At 43.9% G+C, this 14,881-nt stretch overlaps 1 protein-coding gene across 5 annotated transcripts in view; it reads left to right on the top strand.

Moving 5' to 3' along the window:
• The window catches only part of tgfb1i1.S (transforming growth factor beta 1 induced transcript 1 S homeolog), a 35,840-nt gene that overhangs the window by 2,930 nt on the left and 18,029 nt on the right, over positions 1-14,881 (top strand). For 3 of the 5 annotated variants that reach the window (XM_041578134.1, XM_041578135.1, XM_018237586.2), the window contains 3 exons: positions 732-839; positions 14,473-14,594; positions 14,677-14,741. In XM_041578134.1, the coding sequence (XP_041434068.1) occupies positions 732-839; positions 14,473-14,594; positions 14,677-14,741 (295 nt within the window). Of the gene's footprint in view, positions 1-731; positions 840-12,066; positions 12,241-12,307; positions 12,831-14,472; positions 14,595-14,676; positions 14,742-14,881 lie in introns of those variants that run through there. The other 2 variants (XM_018237587.2, XM_041578136.1) reach the window with 2 other exon arrangements.

The raw sequence follows: 14,881 nt of genomic DNA, 5'->3' as shown, positions 1-14,881 counted from the left end.
TTCATATGACAGTCTCTTATTCAAATCAGTCCATGGTTGCTAAGGTAAATTGGATCCTAGCAACCAGATTGCTGAAATTGCAAACTGGAGAGCTGCTGAATAAAAAGCTAAATAACTCCAAAACCACAAATAATAAAAAATGAAAACCAGTTGCAAATTGTCTAAGCACACCACTCTCTACATCATACTAAATGATCAATTAAAAGTGACCAGCCCCTTTAATAGTTTTTGAGTTATTCCCCTTCTTCTTCTGTATCTTTCCAGCTTTCAAATGTGGGATCACTGACACCATCTAAAAAACGAATGCTCTGTAAGGCTACATATTTATTATTAGTGCTACTTTTTATTATTCCTCTTTCTATTCAGGCCTCTCCTATTCATATTCCTGTCTCTTATTCAAATCAGTGGATGGTTGCTAGGGTCATTTGGACCCTAGCAACCAGATTGCGGAATTGCAAACTGGAGAGCTGCTGAATAAAAAGCTAAAAAACTCGAAAACCACAAATAATAAAAAATGAAAACAGAATATACCTCTCTATGTCATACTAAAAATGTATTTAAAGGGGAACAACCCATTTAACATAAGCCCTCCTATCTTCTAAACTCATGGATGTCCTGGTGGTCTGTATAATGTATCAGTGACTACTTCAAGCCTTATATAGGTCTGCATAGTGAGTGTGTTTCCTATAAGCATTGGATAACGGTTACTACTTGTCCTTGTGTAATTACAGTGTCTATTCTCAAGTCCATGTGTGTTGACTCAATATGGAACCGAGTAGCTTGCGCCCTGGGCAACCTGGCATTGGATGCGGAAAACAGTTCCATCATTCACGATTCAGGTAAGGGTTGATATGGGACTCAGTGGCATAAGGTTACCCCTTCATGTGGGGGGCAACTGTGCTGCTTGATTGTGATACAGCAGCTGTGCCAAGGCTTTAGGGGCCCCTATCATTCCATGTACAAAGTTATGACACATTTTTACAATCATTTCCTGAGAGGCCCAATATATTCACAAAATGGGGTCCACCCCTGTCTTTTTCTCTCTATTCTCCAACCAAGTGCTTTGGCATAGAGACCCCAGCCACCTGCCTTCGATCTGCAATAGTTACTAATGTGGTCCGGCTCGGTCCAACCCCCTCCCAGCATGCAAACCTGGAAGTGACATCACCCTCAATGATGTCACTCTGGAAACAAATCTGCACTGGGCCAGAAGTACCAGCACATAGTGGCCCCTGACCGCCCGCCCAATTTTGAAATCGTTTCTTTTCTGCCTGAAACCTCGCCTGATTTGTGGGCTTTCTGCAGGTACAAGGACAAATGTAGGACTCTCCTTTGGACCCGTTATCACCATCATTACAGGGGGGAAGGCTGTACATGAGTTATAAAGGCTGATAGAGAGGGCGGGATTAGGACACCAATGGCTATTGGGGATGTAGGGGAACTTTCCCCTTATTTAAATGAGAAGGAAAGGCTAAAACTAAGTAAGCTTTATCAGAATGGTCTATATAAATACACCAGTAAACTCTCAAAGTAATGCTGTTCTGAGTCCTCTGTCAAAAGAAAAAACACATTTCTTTCCTTCTATTGTGTACTCATGGGCTTCTGTATCAGACTTCCTGTTTTCAGCTTATACCTCCAGGGCTTGGGCTTGAGCATGCTCAGTTTGCTCCTCCCCCTCCCTTTTCCCCCTCCCTCCTCAACTCCCTGCTGTAATCTGAGCCCAGAGCTATAAGTGAGCAGGGAGAGATGTGACAGCATGCTAATATGGCAGCTACTGTCCTTAACAAACAGAGACAGTGTCTAGAGCTTTTTACTCAGATTGGCAATAATCTTCCATGGTAACTTTCCCTCTCATTTAATAACCTCTGTTTATTTGCCCTCTATTCAGGTGCAATTTCCCCACTGATAAATGTCTTGGAAAATTCAAAGGATCCTTTCTGCCTGCAGAGTTGTCTGCGTGCCCTGCGCATCTTGGGAGGCTCCCGCGTGTCTATCTGCGAGTAGGGCGGCCTCTCTCCCTGCGCATCTTTACTCTCTCATCTCCAAACGTGGGGCTTGTGGAAGCCGCAGTTCGCTCAGTGTGTGTGAGCTGAGCCGAGGGAGTTCTCTGGACTGTGCGGAGAGACTCGGTTCAAACACAAAAGCGTCAGGCTCCCATCACTACTCTGTGCAATCTGTGTGGGCAGGGGGCAATGAGGCCTATTCTGGGCAATGCTGGTGCCATTCAGCGTGTCGTAACAGAAGCCAGTAACCACTGTGCAGCACTGTCCCGCTGTATTCACCTGGTCAGAGCCCTCTGTCTCTGCTGCTGGGAAGCCGTGAATTGCTTTCGTGTTAAGGAACAGGGTGGACTTGAGCTCCTCATGGACTTTCTGAGAGACTCTCAGTATCAGGCTACACACTATCGAATCCCTGCCGCCTTTCTGCATTTCTGCCATGACACCTCTTCCCTCACCTTGCTCAGCACCAAAGGCCTGGCCCCTTTGCTGGCAGAGAGACTGGATGCTGAGGATAGAGAGGAGTTGCAGGAATCACACAGTGCTGTGGTTGAAGAAGAAGATGAAGCATCTGCTTCCTTTGATTTCCCATCAGAACCCAAGAGGAAGCGTCAGAGGTCGGAAGGCACGTCAGAGGAAAGCTTAAGGTGAGGAGATGGACAAAAGATGAGGTTTCTTCTATTGCAGAGAAACAATAACTTAAGAGTAGTTCCCTCCAGCTGTCCCCAACCCATGGCACTACGTAGAACTGGAATCAGTTTGCTTTCAGGGATGACCAATAAATGTTTATTGTCTGTAATAGCCTTGTGTCTGTTTGCCAGGTCTTGGCTGTTTTCTGAGGCATATATAGCCTGGAGGATCTTGCTCCCGACTTGTGTTTGGAAAGTGAAAACAAATCCAACGATTCAGCTGCACCCAGATCCTCAGACCTCTCCATCTTCCTGTTCTGGCGGGGACCAGTTTCTCTCGCCAAGGGTCAAACGGTTGAGGCTCAACAGATTTTCCCGACGGAAACAAAGACCACCAACTCCTAATACTCCCAAAGTGTTGTCCTCTCCTAAATCTTCCAATCCCTTCTCTTCTTCTATTCAAGAGATTCTGGGTTCTCCATGGCCCCTTGAGCCCCGCACACCTCCTCCTTCAGAGTTTTGGGGCCCAGAGTTCCCAGGTCTCTTGCTCCTATCGTGTTTTTCTCAGCTGCCAGAATCCAGCTCCTGCCTCGTGTCTCCCACAGTCCTTGGTGAGTTGCTGACCTATGTGACCCGCCATCCACACGCCTCCACATGTGCTGCTCGTCTCCTGCAACGTCTGACTTGTGATCTGGCGTGTCTTGAAGCCTTCATCCGGACAGGCGGCATTTGTACCCTCAGAGCCAGACTACTCCTTAGTGAGACATCAGGAAACAAAAGTGAGAGTAACAGCCGGCACCCTGAACTGGCAAAAGAACTGGGTAAGAGCCACTGGAGCATAAAGAGAAATTAGGAGGCAGCTGAAACATATTTGAATGGGGTATGGGACAATGGGTAGTGGGATTACACTTTACAAATTATATACAGTTAGGCCCATACATATTTGGACAGACAACTTTTTTTTCTAATTTTGGTTCTGTACATGACCACAATGAATTTTAAATGAAACAACTCAGATGCAGTTGAACTGCAGACTTTCAGCTTTAATTCAATGGGTTGAACAAAAAGATTGTGAGGAACTAAAGCCTTTTTTTAACAAAATCACTTCATTTCAGGGGCTCAAAAGTAATTGGACAAATTAAAAAACTGAAAATAAAGTGTTCATTTCTAATACTTGGTTGAAACCCCTTTGCTGGCAATGACAGGCTGAAGTCTTGAACTCATGGACATCACCAGATTCTGGGTTTCCTCCTTTTTAAGGCTCTGCCAAGCCTTTACTGCAGCGGCTTTCAATTTCTGTTTGTTTGTGAGCCTTTCTGTCCGAAGTTTAGTCTTCAACAAGGGAAATGCAGCTCAATTGGGTTTAGATCAGGTGACTGACTTGGCTATTCAAGAATATTCCACTTCTTTGCTTTAATAAACTCCTGGGTTGCTTTGGCTGTATGTTTTGGGTCATTATGAAACGCCTCCCAATTAATGTGACTGCATTTAGCTGGATTTGAGCAGACAGTGTCTCTGAACAGCTCAGAATTCATTCTTGTGCTTCTGTCCTGTGTCACATGATGGATAAACACTAGTGTCCCAGTGCCACTGGCAGCCATGCACACCCATCACACTGCCTCCCAAATGTTTTATACATCATGTGCTATGCTTTGGATCATGAGCTGTTTCACGCCTTCTCCATACTTTTTTCTTGCCATCATTCTGGTAGAGGTTGATCTTGGTTTCATCTGTCCAAAGAATATTTTTCCAGAACTGTGCTAGCTTTTTTTTTTTAGCAAAGTCCAATGTAGCCTTTCTATTCTTGATGCTTATGAGTGGCTTGCACCTTTCAGTGCACCCTCTGTATTTACTTTCATGCAGTCTTCTCTTTATGGTAGACTTGGAAATGGATACTCTGCCTCCTGGAGACTGTTGTTCACTTGTTTGGCTGTTGTGAAGGGGTTTCTCTTCACCATGGAAATGATTCTGAGATCATCCACCACTGTTGTCTTCTGTGGACGTCCAGGTCTTTTTGTGTTGCTGAGTTCAACAGTGATTTCTTTCTTTCTCAGGATGTACCAAACTGTAAATTTTGCCAATGCTAATATTGTAGCAATTTCTCGGATGGGTTTTTCCTGTTTTTGCAGCTTAAGGATGGCTTGTTTCACCTGCATGGAGAGCTCCTTTGACCGCATGTTGTCTGTTCCACATACAAGCCCCCCCCCCCTTCAGATCAACTCCAGGGCTTTTATCTGCTTCATTGATAATGACATAATGAAGGAATTGCCCCCACCTGCCCATGAAATAGCCTTTCAGTCAATTGTCCAATTGTTCAAAAAAAAAAAAAAGTTCAACTGCATCGGAGTTGTTTCATTTAAAATTCATTGTGGTAATGTACAGAACCAAAATTAGAAAAAAAAATTGTCTGTCCAAATATTTATGGACCTAACTGTATATTCTTTTTAATTAGTATAATGCTGACAGTGGGGTTTTAATTTGCTTATGGGTTGATAATTGCTTTTTATCACTTCTTTTTTGTACCCCCTGCCAGACCACCTGGCTTTGCCATTTATTGCAAATACAAGCTTTGCTCAAGGGTTGACTTGTCGTTTTCAGGTCATGTACTGCTGTGAAATCTGGGTATTCAGGCCGAGTCCGCCTTTGGGGTGGGTGCTGTGACCCACATGTTACTGTCTGGGCCACAAAGTGACTCCAGTGTGCACTTACCTTGCTATATATATATACAAGTAATTGTTTTATACTCTACTTAAACCCCCACCACTACTACCTATACTGTACAGTACTAGAATAATGTCTACCTTAAAGGAGAAGGAAAGGCTAAAATGAAGTAAACTTTATCAAAAAGGTCTATATAAATACACCAGTAAACCCTCAAAGTAATGCTGCTCTGAGTCCTCTGTCAAAAGAAACACAGCATTTCTTTCCTTCTATTGTGTACTCATGGGCTTCTGTATCAGACTTCCTGTTTTCAGCATAAACCTCCAGGGCTAGGGCTTGAGCATGCTCAGTTTGCTCCTCTCTCCCCCTCCCTTTCCCCCCTCCCTCCTCCACTCTCTGCTGTAATCTGTGTCCACAGCTATGAGTGAGCAGGGAGAGACTCAGTTAGGAAGTGATGTCACAACAAGCTAATATGGCAGCTGCTATCCTAAACAAACAGAGAGCTTCTAGAGATGTTTACTCGGGGTAGGTAAAGTGTTCTGCAGAATAAATATAGTGTTATCGCTTGCTGTATTGTGGCTAATCTATTGGCAAAAAAATGGTTTTCTTTTCCTTTAACTCTCAGGTTCTATTTATTCTTCCTAAGTCATTTTCAAAGCTTCACCTTTAAGGGAGCTAGCACATGGGCAGATTCGGGGAGATTTAGTCGCCTGGCAACTGCCTGCCGCTATAATGAGAAAACTCCAGCGACAATGTACTTGGGGCGCTTCGATTTCAGAAGCCACCCTAAGTTTCCTCGTGTGGCAACTTTGGAAATCGAAGGGCCGCTAGTGCATTGGCGCTGGCGTTTTCTCATTATAGCAGGCAGCAGGCAGGGGGAAGGCAGTTCAGGGAGATTGTCGCCCCGCAGAAGAGGCGATTAGTGGCCAGCTGACTAAATCTCCCCGAATCTCCCTAAATGTATTTTTTTTCCCACAGGAAGGACTCATCTCAGCGTGAGCAGCTACTTGATGTTGCCCTTCGCCTGGTACTGACTGCTCTGTTGCAGTGCACCGAATCTGTTTTTCCAGTCTTTTTCTTCCACGTGTCTGAGTGTCTTTCCACTTTACTGATACCACAGGAACCTCCTGCCCAGTCATCTGCCCCTCTTGGCCCTTCCCACAGCTGCCATTACGCAGAACTTGTGGCTCGAGGTGAAGCGAGATGTCGTCTTTGTGCTGGATGGAGGGGAGAAGATAGTAGGGAGTAGAAAGCAGGTAACAGGGGGGTGTGTATCTCTGTACGACAGTGCAAATCTCAGAAGAGACTGTTGCCTTTATTTGCTTAAGAGAACTCAGCCGCCTCACCAGAGAGCGCTCTGCCTCTTCCAGCTGTGCCAAAGAGTGCAAGACAAGAAAAGACTGTTTGAACTGATTGAAGACATTGTGCAAGAGTCACACCAAGTAAATGTCACAAGGGAGCAAGACGCGAGCTTCTCCTTCCTCCGAGAGCTCAGGCAATAATCAGTGGTGCTGTTCTCTGTGCGCTCACAACAGGCACCGTATAACAGACTGGAATGGAGAGTGCAGATAATTTGCACAAGCACTGCTACTTGTGTTACAAGATTAGCTTCTGCTTTAGCACACACAGCACAGGTACCAGCATTCCTACTTCAACACTCTAGGGGAGTGAATGTCAAAGGTTTTCCGTTCAACCCCCCCCCCTTTAAAAGGCCTTACTTTCAGACCTCATGTAGTTAGTCGTACTATCCTATCACTTGCACAAAGTTACACCTCTACCCTCCACTTGCTCGCACATATGTGCACCCTTATCCACTCACCCACTCTCCTGCATATATGAGCCCCCCTCTCCACTCACCTGCATATATGAGCCCCCCTCTCCACTCACCTGCATATATGAGCACCCCGCTCCACTCACCTGCATATATGAGCACCCGCTCTACTCACCTCTATATATGAGCCCCCGGCTCCATCTGTCATTTTGTTATCTTTCTGCAAATTAGTTTGCTGCACATTTCCCTTTTTTGTGCCTGTTGGCAGAGTGGAGGTTTCCCTGCTTGCCTGTTAGCTTTATGAGTTGCCACTGATACTATATTAGCTGCTGTGAGGTCCCCTTCTATCTCATCTCATTTGCTCCATTCACTCTCATAGCACCCCCTATCCTCACCTGGGAACTGCAACTATATACCTATTTGCTGTGCGGCTCCCCCTGTACTCTGAGCTGCTCGCTGTCACTTTTGTAGTTGTTGCTCCTAGCATAACCTGCTTGCCTCAATTGTGTTGTAAATATGTATCTATAAAACCCATATTGGTTATGGAATTAATTGATAATTACATTAGAATGACAACCTTTTCGGCAGGGCAACTGCTGTTTATTTCGATCCTCTCCATTCCCCCTGTTACAGCCTGTGTCAGATATCAGAATGCCAATGCAGCATAATGTTTATGTCCTGATATATAATACAAGCATGTAACAACCACCTATTATTATTATTATTATTTCTAAGTGCCTTATATGTAAATGCATGAGTGGGGCACAGGATCCACTTCTTGGATTTGCAGATGCACAATTAGACTTGGACTCCTGATTATACCCTCACCCGGGCACAAGTAATGCTAAGGCATTGGTAAATACAGGAAGGAAAATCACTAACTGTTTCCCCCTTGTCTCTTCCTCCCTGGATGTGGTCTGTGTATATCTGTGTATTGATTTGATACCATCCCCTGGAGATCCCTCACACTCAACTTCATGTTGTATAGATCACCCAGGAACAGCAATATGAGGTCCTGATTGACTATAGACTGGGGGACTCGTCATTAAATGTAAATAAACCATACAATGAATGAACATACATTGACTCTTTTTCATTATAAACGCAAACCATACAAGTCATTAGTTGGGGAGAACAAGGGGCATCTCTTCCAATTCATCCACCCAGGTGGTGATCCAAATGACTGGTCTGAACAATGGTTGAATCATATGGTGGGGGTCTGTGGAGACGTCACAATACGACTGCACCCAAAGCCTATCGTCCTTACTGATTGGGATATTCCATCTTTACTGATTGGGACAGTCCATCCTTACTGAATGGGATATTCCATCTTTACTGATTGGGACAGTCCATCCTTACTGAATGGGATAGTCCATCCTTACGAATGGGATAGTCTGACCTTACTGAATGGAATAGTCCATCCTTACTGATTGGGATAGTCCATCCTTACTGAATGGGATAGTCCATCCTTACTGAATGGGATAGTCCATCCTTACTGATTGGGATAGTCCATCCTTACTGAATGGGATAGTCCATCCTTACTGAATGGGATAGTCCATCCTTACTGATTGGGATAGTCCATCCTTACTGAATGGGATAGTCCTTCCTTACTGATTGGGATAGTCCATCCTTACTGATTGGGATAGTCGATCCTTACTGAATGGGATAGTCCATCCTTACTGAATGGGATAGTCCATCCTTACTGATTGGGATAGTCCATCCTTACTGATTGGGATAGTCCATCCTTACTGAATGGGATAGTCCATCCTTACTGAATGGGATAGTCCATCCTTACTGATTGGGATAGTCCATCCTTACTGAATGGGATAGTCCTTCCTTACTGAATGGGATAGTCCATCCTTACTGATTGGGATAGTCCATCCTTACTGAATGGGATAGTCCTTCCTTACTGATTGGGATATTCCATCCTTACTGAATGGGGTAGACCATCCTTGCTGAATGGTATAGTCCATCCTTACTTAATGAGATAGTTCATCCTTACTGAATGGGATAGTCCATCCTTACTGAATGGGATAGTCCATCCTTACTGAATGGGATAGTCCATCCTTACTGAATGGGATAGTCCATCCTTACTGAATGGGATAGTCCATCCTTACTGAATGGGATAGTCCATCCTTACTGAATGGGATAGTCCATCCTTACTGATTGGGATAGTCCATCCGTACTGAATGGGATAGTCCATCCGTACTGATTGGGATAGTCCATCCTTACTGAATGGGATAGTCCATCCTTACTGAATGGGATATTTCAACCTTACTGAATGGGATGGGCTGCTGTTGGAGCCTCAATTAGTTATTGGTTGGGCAGATTGTTATTTTGGCTTTTATGTGCCTTCTCATGTTGGTCTATGTATGTCCAGTGTTACTCATCATTTACTTAAACCTCTAATTCAGTTGTGGGAGAGCTTTATGACTGGTGTAATGAATGCCCAGCCAGCCTAAGGCGGTGGATGAAATTAAAATGGTCTGGTGAGTCAACATTTATGTTGATTTTCCACATATACATGGGTTTGCTCATAGCCAAAGGAAACTTTGAGCCTGTACTGCTGTCGTTGGCACCCCTCCCCCCACATCACTCACTTGGTAGATCCCTACCCCCCTAGTACTCATTTTTGTAAGATGGCAGCTAATCTGTATACCATTGGATATCCTAAATGGAATTACCAACTGCCTGTTGTGAAATATAAGTGTATTCAGTGGATATGGATATGTTATCCAACTGATGGATACAGTATGGACACATTTGGCAATGTGTTGGGAGTTTCCTTAAATGAAAAGGATCTAGGGGTCTTTGTAGATAACACGTTGTCTAATTCTGGGCAGTGTCATTCTGTGGCTACTAAAGCAAATAAAGTTCTGTCTTGCATAAAAAAGGGCATTAACTCAAGGGATGAAAACATAATTATGCCTCTTTATAGGTCCCTGGTAAGGCCTCATCTGGAGTATGCAGTTCAGTTTTGGACTCCAGTCCTTAAGAGGGATATAAATGAGCTGGAGAGAGTGCAGAGACGTGCAACTAAATTGGTTAGAGGGACGGAAGACTTAAATTATGAGGGTAGACTGTCAAGGTTGGGGTTGTTTTCTCTGGAAAAAAGGCGCTTGCGAGGGGACATGATTACACTTTACAAGTACATTAGAGGACATTATAGACAAATGGCAGGGGACCTTTTTACCCATAAAGTGGATCACCGTACCAGAGGCCACCCCTTTAGACTAGAAGAAAAGAACTTTCATTTGAAGCAACGTAGAGGGTTCTTCACAGTCAGGACAGTGAGGTTGTGGAATGCACTGCCGGGTGATGTTGTGATGGCTGATTCAGTTAATGCCTTTAAGAATGGCTTGGATGATTTTTTGGACAGACATAATATTAAAGGCTATTGTGATACTAAACTCTATAGTTAATATAGGTATGGGTATATAGAATTTTAATTAAAAGTAGGGAGGGGTGTGTGTATGGATGCTGGGTTTTCATTTGGAGGGGTTGAACTTGATGGACTTTGTCTTTTTTCAACCCAATTTAACTATGTAACTATGTAACATTTCAATTACTGTAGTTAGTAGGCTCCTGTGGAGACCTGTTCCTGAGAGCAAAACAAACTGCGGATTGGGGGGTCGCAATTGATTGTTCAGGGGAGCTGTTTCTGCAAAATAAAATCATTTCATTTCTGCTCACCTTTAAATGTAAATACCCTAGTCAAGCTGAATGACCAATTTGTAAAAACCAAAATGCTGCTTCAGTAGGGAGTATGATGCAAATAAACCATTGCATCTCCTTTGCTTGCATCACATTGGGCAAAGGCTTAGTGAATAATTGTGTGGATCACTGTTCCCGGAATCACCCACTGAATTCCTCTCTGCTGCCGATCATTGCAGTGGGCAGTGCCCAAAGAGTTTGGCGTTTGACTGGACTGGTACAGAGAAGATGAAGAAGTAGTGTAAATGCAGCAGTGAAGACACCCCCAGCAAATACTGGATAGAACTTCATTAATTGAGAATTCTCAATGGGCGTCATTACTTTATAAACAGACCTATACATTTATCTTTATATCTGTAGCCATGATGGTTGAAGAGCGAAGGTGTGGTTGGCCGTGGCCAAAGAAAACACACAGTTTTGGTTCCCTGATGTCACTATAGCGTAGGTCTAATTCTGGGAGTTCAATTTAAATGATCCTCCCATCAAAAGAAGGGTTTGGTTCTAGAGGCTACATTTTTTTCTGAACTGTAACATTCCCTTGACGTTGCCGTTTCATGATGCAAATTGTCTCGGTGGTGGTGTCTGCATTACTGAATGTCAATTAGGCCAGTTGATTGATTTGTATGGATGACTGTACACTGTTACTGCAGAAACTGATGACTATACATCCACAGTCTATTACGACTGACTTTAATCAGGATACTAGGGATGTTAGGCCTGAAGACAACCCTTAAAGGAACCTCCTACCAGTAAACAGATTAAAACCAAATAGGTCTCTAGGCACGGTGGTGGTTTGATGCCTCTCCCTCCTAATGCAGTGGTATCCACCAGTAATGCAACCTTGGCCCAAAGCCAATATGTGGAACTGTGAATGGGTGTCCTGCCAAATGACGAGGCCTTTGGGGGCTGCTCCAGGAGCCTTATGAATAATCCAGCTGTGCCTTTAGCATTTAGTTCTTGGGAGCTGCTGGGATTTGTAGTTTTCTGACAGATTTGTAGCTGTCTTTCAGAACCACAGATATTTCAATCCCCATTGGATGTTATATAATTTGCCTTTAACCTTCCCTGATCTGTTGCCCCGTTCCCTCTGCCCCATTTCTCCTAACCCTCCATGTCCTCTCTCCTTTTTTTTCTCACACTATTTTCTGTCGTTTCCTCCCTTTTCCTTCTCCCTCCTTGTCCTTTCCTCCCCTTCTTTTTCTGAGCTGAACCTCTCCGACAGGAAATGGTTTTCTCTAAATTGTTTCCAGAGATGTAAAACAGAGAGCGAGGGGAGAAAAAAAAGAGAGGGAGAGACAGGCACCCAGTGGCAAAGGGGGGGGGGGAGAGAGAGAAGCTGGCAAAGAGACTAGAAGGGGCTAAACACCTAGTGACTGCCAGGAGGAGCAGACAAAGAGATAGCGAGAGAGAGGGAATGTGATGCCCACACCCACTGAGGGAGAGAGTACTGTGCAAGATTGAGTACTGAGTGAGTATTGTTTACCCTGCTGACTAGTGGTGCTCCCCTAATCAGACTTCCCCCCCCAACCCGTTTTGTGTTCATTGGTAAATTAGCCTCTTCCCTGACTCCTATCCATCTCTGTCAAACGTGGGCTTTACTTCTCCCTCTCACTCTCTCCCTATCTGTTTATATCTTCCCCATTTTAACAGACTTCTGTTTCCCATAAAAGGAAAAAAAAAGAAAAGTCAAGGACTCCTCCCAATCGTGCGCCTCTCTCTCCAGCCCCGTACTCACATCCTCATCTTTTGCTCTCATCCCTATGCTCTTTTCCCCCCTTTCATCCTCACCCTCCACTCCCTGTTTCCAAGTCTGTGCTCTTATTTGTATTAGCATTCAAACATATTCTTTCCTGTTTTATCATATCCATTATTTCTCTTCCCTTCTCTTGGGTCTCCAGCAAACTCTCCACCAAAAGGTCCTCCTAATGTCTTGTTAATTCTGCTTTGCACACACATCACTCTTTCCACTACTGCCTTCTCTAATTATCCAGTCTCCTCCCTGCCTTAGCTCATTTTTATCATTCTGTGGTTTGTCTACGTGAAGTATGGAAGACTTAGGTAAGTTTTTCAGATGTGTACAACATACACATATGCCAAAATAGCTGATGTCTCATGCTGCCATGTTCTCTTTTTACTTTGTCTTTTATGGCACTTGCACTGGGAGGCTGTTAGTTCTCTTCAACTTTGGTGACACCGGTCCCAAGCTACAGTATATGGCTTACCCCCCAGGAGGGGCTTGGATAATTGGCAGGGGAGCTCAGCCTAAATGTCTGTTAGGGTAAAAAATCCACACACCTAAAAGCCCAACTTGAAGGTCATTAAGGGAAAGATTCTTCTATATCTATAACCATGTTATGAGCTAAGGATGCTCTGACCAAATGCAGGACCTCCAAGGAGAGTTGTGGTGTGTGGAACCTTCATTCATTCACTCAAATACATAGGTGGTTTGTCATGCTTTCATGTTGTCCTGTCTTGTATGAGGCGCTGGGAGCCTGTAGTGACATTGGTGCCCAATCTGTGAGACTTAGTCGCTTGAGGCTTGAAACTTGAAACAATGTCTCTTATTACTTTTTCTTATGTGGTTGAGGGCTTGTATTGGGAGGCTGTAAGCAATCTTTAGTTGTGGTACACTGGTTCCCAAACTGTGAGGCTTACCCTTCTGGAGGGGCTTGAAGCAGTGGCAGAGGGGCTCAGCCAGAATTCCTATTAGGGTAAGATAAATGGAGAATGCCTATTCCCTTTCCTAGGTACACCTACAACCCATCTTGAAGATCTGCAATTTAGGGGGAAAATGATTTGTCCTAGACATACTTGGAACTATGGCTGATACACCGGCCCTGACCAAAGTCTGCACCACTGCTCTAGGATGATCTATTGATGATGTTTATCCCCCAATACTCTAGTGAACCTCTATTGCTGCAGCTCTGATTTTTTTGCAGAATGGACGCCACTTTGTTGCGGTCCCATTCAGGCAAGCTTAGTTTTCTCCTTCCCAAATTCAACTTGTTCCCATAATTTTCACTGTTTTGAAGCGGTCCCCTGGGAAACGTAAAATCAGGGTTCTGCTGTATCATTTTAAAATGTCATTGTCTGGTATTTATGAAGAGCTTGTTCCTCTTGGAGTGCATAGACATGTTGTTTGCCTTTTGTACCAAACCAAAGGACAGTCCACTAATGAACTATGTGGCATTCCTAATTGTACGCCAGAATGTTCCATTTCAACATCTCTGTGCATCTTCCTCTGACATAAACATTTAATAGATAAACTTTCCTCCTTTCTCTTCGGTCAAATAGTCTTGTTAAGAGTTCACCTTAGATGAGATGTTTTGAGCTGTGTTCAGTAGACCTTTGTGGTCAGGGGAAATTTTTGTTTTCAAGAGGCAACCAATAGAAGGCTTTCCACTGGAGAGCATAGAATTATATCTAAATGTGTAGCAGTTGTTTCTTTTTAAGGAGATGAACCCCCACTAAACCTTAATTCTTTTTTGCCTTTGTTTGTGGTCAAAACCCCTCCGTGTCATTGTAAGTTTACAGGAATAAAATTCCAGGGTTGTCCATCTAGTCACTACATTGGGTCTCTCCACAGATCGAGAACCTCTGCATTGTATCTCTCTGTTGTCAAATTGCTGCTATCTGTCTAAAAACCCATTTTGTGCAATTGAGATCATGTGTTGTTGCAGCAATGTGATATATCTTTCAGATGCACTACTCGCTGACCTCCAAATCACGACCACTCCACGTTGTCCAGTTTTACTAACAGATTCTCCTGAGAAACCTCAGCCTGCTGAGACTCGACCTCCTCCACCGCCCTACGATCCCAAGGTAATGATCTGCCACTCACTGATAGTGACTCACAAACTCTTAATCAACCATCCATTTAACTTCTTCTTGTGTTCTTTGGCAGACTGCAATGTCGAATAAAACGTCCCACCATGAGACCTTTCCAGTGGACAAGGACCATCTCTATAGGTGTGGCAAATAAGCTGCTTTTGCTTTTTTTTAATATTTTAGTATCTACTGATGATGTTTTCTTCTTCTAACTAGTACCTAACCTCTATGGGGGGAATTCACAAAAGTGGTGATATTGAGACAAAATAAGTGGAGATAAA

This window comes from Xenopus laevis, chromosome 9_10S (genome assembly GCF_017654675.1).
Source record: "Xenopus laevis strain J_2021 chromosome 9_10S, Xenopus_laevis_v10.1, whole genome shotgun sequence".
Taxonomy (NCBI): domain Eukaryota; kingdom Metazoa; phylum Chordata; class Amphibia; order Anura; family Pipidae; genus Xenopus; species Xenopus laevis.
The sequence above is the reverse complement of the archived record's forward strand: the minus strand, read 5'-3'. Positions and strand labels throughout refer to the sequence as shown.